The sequence below is a fragment of the Hypanus sabinus genome, chromosome 10, assembly GCF_030144855.1.
Source record: "Hypanus sabinus isolate sHypSab1 chromosome 10, sHypSab1.hap1, whole genome shotgun sequence".
Taxonomy (NCBI): Eukaryota; Metazoa; Chordata; class Chondrichthyes; order Myliobatiformes; family Dasyatidae; genus Hypanus; species Hypanus sabinus.
This window is the reverse complement of record NC_082715.1, coordinates 69,918,340-69,930,333: the sequence shown is the minus strand read 5'-3', so window position 1 is coordinate 69,930,333 and position 11,994 is coordinate 69,918,340. Positions and strand designations below refer to the sequence as shown.

At 41.4% G+C, this 11,994-nt stretch overlaps 1 protein-coding gene across 1 annotated transcript in view; it reads left to right on the top strand.

Annotated features, from left to right (window-relative positions):
• The first annotated feature begins 206 nt into the window (after positions 1-206).
• mcph1 (microcephalin 1) overlaps positions 207-11,994 on the top strand; it is a 288,336-nt gene continuing 276,548 nt past the window's right edge. Inside the window, exons 1-3 of the mRNA XM_059983454.1 lie at positions 207-322; positions 1,231-1,303; positions 10,742-10,833. Of these exons, the coding sequence (XP_059839437.1) occupies positions 1,267-1,303; positions 10,742-10,833 (129 nt within the window). The 5' untranslated portion in view covers positions 207-322; positions 1,231-1,266. The remainder of the gene's footprint in view (positions 323-1,230; positions 1,304-10,741; positions 10,834-11,994) is intronic.

Sequence of the window (11,994 nt, the reverse complement as noted above, 5' to 3'; positions counted from 1 at the left end):
TTCCGTGCGTTGCTGCTTGAGCGCCGCCATTTAATGGGCGGGATTGGCCCCGCCCATTAAATGAATGAACCGCCAATGACTGAACGCCCCGCCATCACCGCCATTCAATCCCACCCCTTTTCTCTGATTCGTCGCTGACGTTTGGTCACGTGCCCGGCTCCCGGCGGCCCGCGCGCATTGCGCGCCATGTTTGAATCGTCCTGGTTCTGGCGGCGGTGATAGTTTCCTCCGATGTGACCCCGGCCCCGACTGGTCGGTCGGTCGGTCTCCCTCCCCACGTTTGGCCGTGCCCCGAGACTCCGCGCTAAAGTCAGCATTGAATGTGGGTGTCTGGAGCTGGAAGGCAGGGCTTTCTTTCGCTTTGGGGATAGAAAAGTTTGCAGCTGCTGGTATCTAGAGATTTTGACACCAGCTGGAGGAACCTATGGATGAAGCAGTATCTTTGGAGAGGGAAGGAATTAGATCTGTTCTGATACAGGGTTTAAGCTCAAAGCACTGTCCTATTGCCCGGCCCGCTGAATTCTTCGGTTAGATTGCTTGTTACTCTTTCATTATTATGTTCATATGTTATGATCGTTAAGTTTCAAATGCAAATGAAGTCTTTGTGATGTAAGGATAAGATCAGAGTTTGATCGCAATATTTGGTGAGATGTTTCTTCATATATTTTTGAGTCATGAATGTGTAGCAAGGTTTTATTTATACACACGGAACCGGCCCTTCCAGCCCAAGAAGCTGCACTGCCCACTAACGCTACCCGGATCGCAGGGCAGTTTACAATGACTAATTAACCAACTAACAGGTCTGTCTTTGGACTGTGGGAGGAAACTGGAGCACCTGGAGAAAACTCACGTGGCTCACGGAGAAAACTTACAAACTCCTTACAGACTGCCTTGGAATTGAACTCAAAACTTCGGAACACCCCGAGTTGTAATAGCTTCGCTTTAGCTGATGTTTGACTGTGGCACCCAGCGTATCATTTTGGAGGAGGACATATTCAGCCAATGTCTGTCACCACTATATTTGCTTTATTTCTGTCACTTGCTGATCACTCAGCTTTGCTAACGCGTTTCTACTGGTTCTAGAAAGGGGTAACATTTTAGTTAGAAAATTTATTTTTCCAAACACTGTTTAATTTGCTGCAAAGTTTGTGTCTGAGAACATTACAGTGACGACTTGAGTAAAGTCATCTATAATGTATGTACTATAGTAGTTGTTGATTACTTTTTCAGATTGGGACTGAGTAGATTTCTACAGATTCCTCCAGAATGACCAGTGACTGTAGCAAAAAACCTATTCTTAGAGGTAAGAAACAAGAACAGAAGTTGTGAAGTTAATGGTGATATACCAAATGCTGCAGTATATTCTTTCAAAATGACTTTGAATTAGCACCGTATTTTCCTTGCCTCTTGTTGAAACTGATTTATTAACTTTATTTTTTCTTATTATTTGATTTTTTTTTAAAATATGTTACAATTTGCCAATACATGAATCTCTTCCCAAAACTGAAGAAGAATGTTTGTGCTGCATTGTGACCAATTTAGTTGTGATAAGCAAAAGTTGTACAGTGGGTTCTGTTAATTGGGACACATCTGGACCAGTACATTTTGGTCCAATTGAGTGGATGATCTAATAAGACTAAGTTTCATAGAAATAGTTAAATTGTATAAACGTAACAGACTGCCATTTAAATTGTGTATTTAAATTAATAGAGAGTAAGTTAGAGAGCTACCAATTTTACTACAGTGCTATAAAACTGTTGATTCTAAACTGTTATCAGTGGAAGAATTCATTAAGTGTCTGTTGCTGTATTCTTTTGATTGACTGTAAATGAACAGAATCAACACAGACACCTTGTACAGAAAATGGACAGCCTTCATAAACATTTCTGCAGATTGCATCATCCAAATTTCATTGTAACATTCCAAATGATTGTCCATTCCTTCAAATTACTTGCAGTTCCTAACTTGTTGAAGTAGTGAAATCGTTTCATTTTCACTCCTGACTGTTTCTAGCATCTGCCTCAGCAAAGACATGGACCCAATGCAATTTGCCTATTGTTACAATAGGTCAACGGCAAACACAGCCTCGGTGACTCTCCATACGGCTTTAGACCACCTAGACAACACAAACAATACGTCAGGATGCTGTTTATCGACTATAGCTCAGCATTTAATACTATCATTCACACAATCCTGATTGAGAAGTTGCAGAACCTGGGCCTCTGTACCTCCCTCTGCAATTGGATCCTTGACTTCCTAAACAGAAAACCACAGTCTGTGCGGATTGGTGATAACATATCCTCCTTGCTGACGATTGACACTGGCGCACCTCAGGGATGTGTGCTTAGCCCACTGCTCTACTCTTTGTATACACATGACTGTATGGCTTCATCTTGGGCACTAGCCTACAAAGTACCCAAGACATCTTTAGGGAGCGTTGTCTCAGAAAGGCAGTGTCCATTATTCAGGACATCCAGCACCCAGGGCATGCCCTTTTCTCACTGTAACCATCAGGCAGGAGATACAGAAACCTGAAGGCACACGCTCAGCAATCCAGTAATGGCTTCTTCCCTTCTGCCATCCTTTGAAGCTTTGGACACTACCTCACTTTTTAATATACAGTATTTCTGTTTTTGCACATTTTAAAAAAATCTATTCAGTATACATATTTGTATTTATTATGTTTTATTTATTATTTTTTTCTCTCTCTGCTAGATTATATATTGCATTGAACTGCTGCTGCTAAGTTAACAAATTTCATGTCACATGCAGGAGATAATAATTCTGATTCTGATCTAGCACGAATGCTTGAAGCTGCAGTGAGCAGAACAATTCTGAATTGAGTTACTACTCATTTCTCAGTAACTATCACAAAGCTCGTTGCTTTTTGGACACAAACGCAAGTAACTGGCCCTTTTTAAAAGAAGTACGCTTCTAAGAATGGTGCAGTGCCTAACAGCCAAACAAGTGTTAGCAACTGACGCTAGTTAAAAACTTTTCAGCGACAGTCTTGATTGTTGGAGCAGGCAGTGTGTGAGTCGGGCAGTGTTAGAATGGACCTCCTTTGTTTCAACAGGCTTGGTCAAGCACAAATGCATGCTCTGTTTCTAGTAAGGTTTTTTCACATAGCTCATATGCTGGGAATGGGTCCAGAGTTAGTGGTATGTTCTGTGTGTGAGACGTGGGAACTTTGGAAGACGTCTGTACAAAGTGCACCAAGCTGCAGCTCCTTTGAGACCACGTTAAAGAACTGGAGCTTGATGAACTTTGGCTCAAACAGGAGATTGAGGAGTTGATAGATTGGTACTACAGGGAGGTAGACACCCTTAAGTTTGCAGGAGACAAGTACCTGGTTGACTATCAGGAGAAGTAAAGGTAATAGGGAGCTGATGTATGTACCCCGGTGGCTGTTCCCCTCAATAATAAGTATACTACTTTGCATACAGTTGAGGGGTGGAGGCAACCTACCGGGGAGAAGCTGCAGCGAGTCGATCTCTGACTCTGGGTCAGAAGGGAAGGGCAAGCTTAGATAGGGGTATCTTTGGTTAGGGCAACAGAAAGGAGGTTCTGTGGATGAGAACAAGATTCCCTGATGGTTAGTTGGCTCCTAGGTGCTAGGGTCAGAGACATCTCAGATCACGTCCACAACATTCTTAAGTGGGAGGGTGAGCAGCTAGAGGTCATAGTCCTTGTTGGTACCTATGACATGGGTGGCAAGGTCCTGCAAAGTGAATTCAGGGAGTTGGGTGCTAAGGTAAAGGACAGAAACTCCAGGGTGGTAATCTCAGGATAGATATCTGTGCCACCTTCTAGCAAGGCTAGAAGTAGGAAGATCATACAGTTTAACACATGGCTAAGGTGTTGGTGCAGGAGGGAGGGCTTCAGATTTTTGGATGATTGGGCTCTTCTCCAAGGAAGCTGGGACCTGTACGAAAAGGACGGTTTGCATCTGAACTGGCGGGAGACTAATATTCTTCTGGGAAGGCTTGCTAGTGCTGCATGGGTGGGGGGAGGAGGGAGTTAAATTAGAGATGCAGTGGAGTGGTATCCATAGTGCTAAAGCAGGTAGTACAGTAGTTATTGTTCAGCCCACATACAAGGTCAGGAATCAAAAGGCTGAGCATAGTGGGATGAATTTTCTGAGCTACATATATGTCAATGTAAGAAATATTGTAGGAAAGGTGGGTGGGCTTAAGGCATGGAACAGCACATGCTATTATGCCATTGTAGCTATCAGTGAGGTATCGTTATGGGGGGTATTAAAGAGGAAGGGATGACATTACTAGTCTGGGAAAATGTCATGGCAATACTCAGTCAGGACATGCTGGAGAGCTTGTCTAGTGAGGCTTTAAGGGTAGAACTGAGGGATAAGAATGGTATGAACAGATTATGAGATTATATTATGAATCACCCAACATTCTACAGGATTTAGTGGAGCAGATTGGTAGAGGGATCATGGACTGTTGCAAGAAACATGAAGTTATGATATTTGCTGATTTTAACTTCCCACATATTTCCTGGGAGTCCCATACTGTAGAAAGTTTGGATGGGAAGGTATTTGTCAAATGTGTTTGGGGAAGTTTCCTTAATCAGTTCATAGCAGTCCCAATTAGAGAGAGTGCAGTACTATATTAGGGAGTGAGACAGGGCAGATGACAAGTTTGTTTATGAGAACTATTTTGCATCTAGTGATCATAATGCCATTAGTTTCAAGATAATTATGGAGAAGGTTCTTGGGTTCAGATGCTAAATTGGAGAAAGGCAATTTTGATGGTATCAGAAAGGATCTGGCAAGTGTGGATTGGGACAGGTTGTTTTTGGCAAAAGTGTTCTTGTTAAGAGGGAGGCCTTCAAAAGTGAAATTTTGTGAGTATAGAGTTTATATGTTCCTGTCAGAATAAAAGGCAAGGATAACAAATTTATGGAACTATGGTTCTTGAGAGATATTGAGGCACTGATTAAGAAAAAGGAGGTGCACAGCTGGTATTGGCAGGCAGGAACAAACGAGGTACTTGAGGATATAAGAAACATAAGTGAATACTTCGGGAGGAAATCAGGAGAGCTAAAAGAAGGCATAAGGTTGCTCTGGCAGACAAGGTGAAGGAGAATCCTAAAGGCTTCTGCTGATATATTAAGAGCAATAGGATAACAAAAGACAAAATTGGTCCTCTGGAAGATCAGAGTGATGATCTATGCATGGAGCTGGAAGAGATGGGGAGACCTTAAAAGGATTTTTTGCATATTTACTTGTGAGACAGACACAGAGTCTATAGATGTGAGGCATTGCAGTAGTGAGGTCATGAACCCTTTACAGATTACAGAGAACGAGGTGTTTGCAATCTTGTGGCAAATTCGGGTGGAGGATAGCGAATGCTGTCCTCAATAGGTTTCTATTGTTTAAGAAAGACTCTAAGCTAGCAAATTAGGCTGGTGAGCTTGACATCAGTAGTGGGAAAGTTACTGGAGGTTTTCTAAGGGACTAGATTTATAAATATTTGGATTAAGGGTAGTCAGCATGGCTTTGCGTGGTAGGTCATGTCCAACCAACCTGAGAGATTTTTGAGTAAGTCTCCAGGAAAATTGTTCAAGGCAGACTTTAGCAGGACCTACATGGGAGATTGGTCAAGAAGGTTCAGTTCCTTCATATTCAATTTGAGGTAGTAAGGGATTTGACATGGACTTTGCGGGAGAAGTCAGAGAGTGAACGTAAACGGTTACCTCTTTGACTGGAGGCCTGTGACGAGTGCTGTGCTGCAGGGATTGGTGCTGGGTCCGTTGTTTGTCATCTATGTCTATGATCTGGATGATAATGCAGTAAACTGAATAAGCATATTTGCTGATGGCACCAAGATTGGGGTGGAGTTAACAGTGAGGAAGTCTATCAAAGTTCGCAGTGGGATAAGCACCAGCTGGAACAATGGGCTGAAAAATGACAGATGGACTTTAATGTAGACAAGTGTGAAGTGTTGTACTTTGTGAGGAACAACCAGGGTAGGCATTATGTGGTGAGCAGTAGGGCACTGAGGAGTGTGGTAGAACAGGGATTTGGGAATATAAATCCATAATTCCTTGAAAGTGGAGATAAGATCGGAAAGAAAGCTTTTGGCACATTGGACTTCATAAATCAATGAATTGAGTACGTGAGTTGGGATATTACATTAAAACTATATAAATTGTTGAGGACTAATTTGGAGTATTGTGTGCAATTTTGTTCACCTAATACAGGAAAGATGTAAATAAGATTGAAAGAGTGCAGAGAAAATCTACAAGGGACTTGACCTGGGGAATGGCAGAGGTGGGTGCTAAGAAGGTCCTGATAGCTAATTGATTTAAGTGCTGGAAAGATTGGGTACAGGAAGAATTATGGTGGGGAAGTCCAGGCCTCTGACCTGTCCCTGAACGATGAACGAATCATTCTTTGGACTATTTAAGTGCCGGGCCAGATTGAAAAGGTCAGAGAGTTGGGACCAGAGGTGAGGAACGGGCCAGTTTTGCTTGCTGCTTTGTGAAATTTACTTCAGCTCTGCATTGAACTGAGGCTGTGGCCTGCTCTGGCTGCAGTGATGCCCGGCTTTGTGTCTTTCATAAAACTTCCGTTCTAAATGCCATTTAATGTTTCAATAATTTCTCTGTACACCAGGTGTTTAACTGTCTTTTTTTAATGGATTCTTTTGTGGTTTCTTTGTTTTGTGATGTCACAACAACATTTCCTTTCATTGCCTGTAAAGAGACTAATCTCAAGGTTGTATGTTGTATGCATACTTGGATAATAAATGTATCTTTGAGTTTATGAGTGGGCACATTTGTTCCGCTGTTGCAGCTGTTAAAGTCTCAGTGGCATCCCATATGTTCATTCTCAGTTTTGAATGGTTATGGGCAAGCAATTAATTTTATTTAGTGATAGTGTGAAATAGACCCTTCAAGCCATGCTGCCCAGCAACCCCTGACAATCCCTGATTTAACTCTAATCTAATCAAGGGACAATTCACAATAATCAGTTAACCTGCTAACTGGTACGTCTTCGGACTATGGAAGGAAACTAGAGGACCCAGAGAAAATCCACACATTCCACAGGGAGGATGTACAGACTCATTACAGAGGATGCTGGGATTGATCTCTGAACTCCAGTGCTCCGAGCTGCGTTAACCACTATGACTTTTCCTTTTTAAGGAGACTTTGAAGATATCTTCCTGTCATTTCCTCGATCCTCCTTTTAATTTTTTTGCTGCGGCTGAGCACTTTGAGGAGTTCGGTGTTTGTTATGTGAACCTTGTATCTCAAACAGATCCTTTACTCCCAGTTGAAGGAAAGTCAGTGAGCCAGTGGAGGGCAAAGTAAACACTTCAAAGATAACATCAAAATCAGCCTGAAGATGACATTCTTTGTCGATTCCTAATGGCGGAACATAAACTTGTGGGTGGCTCCATTACTCCTCTCCCACCCATTAAAGAGTCGAGGAAGAGAGCAGGAAATAAACAGGTGCTTCGTGCTCTCTGTCTGCGTTTGATCGGCTTCTCTCGCTGCTGCTGATGGGCAGAAGGTGCAGGAGTCTGGGGTCCTGCGCCACCAGGTTTGGGAGCACCAACAGGCTTCTGACAGCTCTCCTCAGTGCTGACTGCTCCGCAGTTATGGACTCACTTTGGGGACTGCAGTTCAAGTTACTTGTGTTTTTTTGTTTACTGGTTTTTCATTATTTGTACAACTTGATGGGGTGTTTCATTGCTGAATGAACTACATCTGTGATCTGTGACTGTGCTAAGGACTCACTTAGGGAATTCTGCAGTTAATGTTATTTGTTTACTTTTTATTGTTTGCACGATTTGTTGATTTTTGTACATTGGGTACTTAATGGTCTTGTGTGGGATTTTCTTTGAACAATTTATATAGTGTTAATTTATTTTGTGGTTGCCTGCAAGAAGATGAATCTCTAGGCTGTATACATATTTTAATAATAAATGTACTTGAACTTTGAAGAAATTCAACATTATATCTAAAAACTGGGAAGACATTGTACTTAATAGATGAGCTTGGATGTTCAAAAGGGAGCGGTGCTACATAAGAACGACCTCTGCTGTGTGGCAGAGAACAAGCAGCAGCTACAAAAGGAAAGAATGAACAACCGCAAACCACTGCCACCACCTGCATGTGTGCACATTGCAGCAGAATATGTGGATCCTGGATCAGTCTCTACAATCATGAGCGCCCACCAATAGGCAGCACCTTAGCAGAACATCTTACTCAACTCACAGTACTGCATGACCTGCTATCTGAATTAACTCACTGTAATTGCAGGGGACAGTTGTCTGCCAGTGGATCTGGAGGATTTTATAGAGAGGGTGTCTCTGGTTCTGAAGCATGCAGCAGGCCAGACATCAATGAAATCTTGTAGACTGGGAACTTTGCTATTAATTTGAGGTCTTAATGTACTTGCTGGAGTTTAGAAAAATGAGCGAGCTTATAGACACCTATCAAATATTGAAAGGCCTAGTCAGAGTGGAATTGGAGAGGATGTCCCCTATAGTGAGGGAGCCTAGGACCAGCAGGCACAGCCTCAGAATAGCGGAATGCTAATTTGGAACAGTGATGAGGAATTTCTTTAGCCAGGTGGTAGTGAGTCTATAGAATTCATTGCCACAGACAGCTGTGGAGAACAAGTCATTGGGTATATTTAACATGAAGATTGATAGGTTCTTCCTTAGACAGGGTGTCAAAAGTTACAGGGAGAAGGCAGGAGAATGTGGTTGAGAGGGATAATAAATCTGCCATGATAGATTAGCAGAGCAGACTTGATGGGCTGAATGGAGGAGGCACATTGCCTTTGTAGTGTACTGGTTAGCATAATGCTATTATAGTGCCAGCAATCTGGGTTCATTTCTGTCGCTGTCTGTAAGGAGTTTGTACTCTGCCTGTGACTGTGTGGTTTTCATCCAGGTGGTCTGGTTTTCTCTCATATTCCAAAATGTATGGGTTAGTAGGTTAACTGGTCATGTGAGTGTTGATGTATGGTGCGGCTTGTTCAGTGAGAAGGGCCTATTACTGTGCTGTATCTAAAAATTAATACAATAACTATCACAGAAACAATATTTTCTTTCATGATTCTAGTCTGCACTGGGTCAGGCCCTATGGTAGACTCATCACTTCAGATTATGGCTTCCATGTAATTTTTTAGAACTTAAAGATACAGTGTGAAGCAGGCTCTTCTGATCCAACGAGCCACACCACCCAGCAACCCACCTATTTAACCCTAGCCTAATCATGGGGCAGTTTGCAATGACTAATTAACTAATCAGTGCATCTTTGCCTGTGGGAGGAAGCCAGAGGAAACCATGCACTCACAGAAAGGACATGCAAATGTATTACAGAGGACACTGGAAATGTACTCTAAACTCTATTACTTTTGTGCTATCGTGGCACCCCCTGTGGCTGATGTTGAATGAGGACATGAACAGACCTGCTGTACCAATCAACATAATCAGAGCTGCTCTTCTAACTGAGGGAAGCCAGACTGGTGAAGGATTCTCCATATTTCGTTGTATTGGATAAATTGAGAGGTGATATGCCATATTTGATGCTGTCTCCTGCAGTTTTCCTGGTGTTGTGAGGTAAATACAGTGACGGGTCAGCTCTTCAGTCTCTGGAAGGGCAGCAGAGGAGGACTTATGTGACATCTGTGCTGTACCTTGTATCCAACACCAGTGTTTTTGAAGATGTTAACATTTTGTGTTTCTCAGGTGCCTTGGTAAATCTTCACTCCTGCCTCATGTAGGAGAAGAAACAGTTCTATTGTTCCAAGTTTTCAAACTTGAGTAAGGATCCAATATTCCCTTTAAATTTACTTGTTATTTGCAATCTGGATATCTAGCCATACCAATATTTAATGCCCAACTCTAAATTTTCCTCTTGAGAGCATGGTGGCTATCGCTTGGAACTGAGAAGCTTGATCAGCCATTGAGAGTCCAGTCACATGACATATTTTTGGAGCTGTAGTTTGGCATGACTGAGCTGATTTCCTACCCTGGAGGTTATTAATGAGCCAAAGTGGTTTTTAATGACAGTCCATTGGTTTTCAAAACTGTTATTAGTGAGACTTTATTGCTGTGTAGGATTGTTAATCAGGCACTTGCATCACTCGTCCAATTGCTTAATGACTTCAATGCTTAAGGGGTTTTGATGTGTTTCTATTGCTGTATGTCCTTTACAACTTGTACTAGATAGTGTTATATGATAGAGTCAAGAACACAGTTTGAGTTCTTCAATCATGTTTAAAAATAACCCATCTTAAGTGTAAAGTTTGTGGATCTCATTTTAGATCATGATAATGGATAAAAATGGAAGCGTGTCAGAAGGACAGAATTGATTTATCTTTCAAGGTCTTTAAATGAAAATGTACTGAACATTTTAGGTCTTGTCACTGGAACAGTTATCTGTTTACTGTGCTGTGCAGTACATGCACTTTGAATTGTATTTTATATACTTATTTGTGGTGATGTTTTATTTTATGTACTATGTGTGATGGATGTTTTTGTGGTTGCACTATGGTCCGGAGGAATGTTGTTTCATTTGTTTGTGTACATGTACAGTCAGATCACAATAAGCTTGAACTTGAAATGCTGGTTAAGTTACAGACACTTTCTGTAAAATGTTACTTTAAATGATACCTTCAGTAGATTTTCACTAAACATTATGTTCCTAATTTTTAAATGGGGATTTGATCATTAGCTGTTATGCTATTACTTTACAGATGTGGTGGCATTTGTAGACGTGTGGTCTTCAACTAAGACTGAAAACTACTCCAAATCATTTATAGAACATTTGGTTGATATGGGTGCCACGGTATGTATTACTTTCCAAAGACATATTTTCAGATTATCACTTGAAATCAAGAATCTGTCAGTCTGTCTTGAATGTGATCAGCTGGGTTTTTAACATAAATTTCAGTTTTACTGTTCGGATTAAAGAAATTGCTTCTCACTTGACGTGAATTGCCAGTAACCCTATTTTGAGATTGTCCTGGTTCTAAACATTCCAGCCAGAGGAAGCGTCATCCACTAAATTTTCACTGAGGTTACTTCTCATTCTTAAACTGGAACATAGGAGCAATCTACTTCCTGTATCCTCACAAAGCAATTCTATTTCATACCTCCCACCACAATCACAGGAAACAATCTGTGGTCCTTTATTACATTCCTTTAGATGAAAATATATCCTTTGGATCAGAAGGCAGGGCTCATAATATTGTTCAGTTGGGCTCTAACAAGGGTCCAGTATTATTGCAGAGGAAGGGTTGAGATGTTTCATCAGTTCTGATGAAGGGTCTCAATCGAAAGCATTGACTATTTATTCATTTATGTAGGTGCTGTCTGACTTGTTGATGTCCTCCGGCATTTTGTGTACATTGGTCTGGATTTCCAGCTTTGCAGACTCATTGCATAGAGATGCAGTTACTCTGTAGTTACTCCTAATTAGTTACTCCTCTTTAAAAACAAATAACATATGGTTTGTCCTGATGAAGGGTCTCAACTCGAAATGCTGACTGCTTATTCCCCTCCATAGACGCTGCTTGCAGCACTTGGTTGTTAATTTGTCCTTGCCCATGTCCTTATTGCAACTTACTATACATTAATTGCATCATTTTTATTTACTTCGAGGTAAAGAACAGGCCTTTCCGGCCTACTGAGCTGCACCACACAACAATCCACTGATTTAATCCCAGCAATATCACAGGATTGCAATGAACAATGTTGAATGTTGAAAATAAGAGGTTTCAAGAAGTGAATTGTGGAAATAGTGCAAAATGCGCAACCAGAGCTATCAATTTATAGCAATAAACTTCGCTGCATCAATGTTATCATATGCTTCTGGGGAAGAAGGCAAGAATGATGCACAAGAGTGGGTATAATTTAATGAAACTTAGTTTTGGTGAGTTTCGAACACAATTCCAAATAGGGTAGAGGTAAGTTATTGAGGGTAAAGGCAATAGAGGGGCATGTTTAA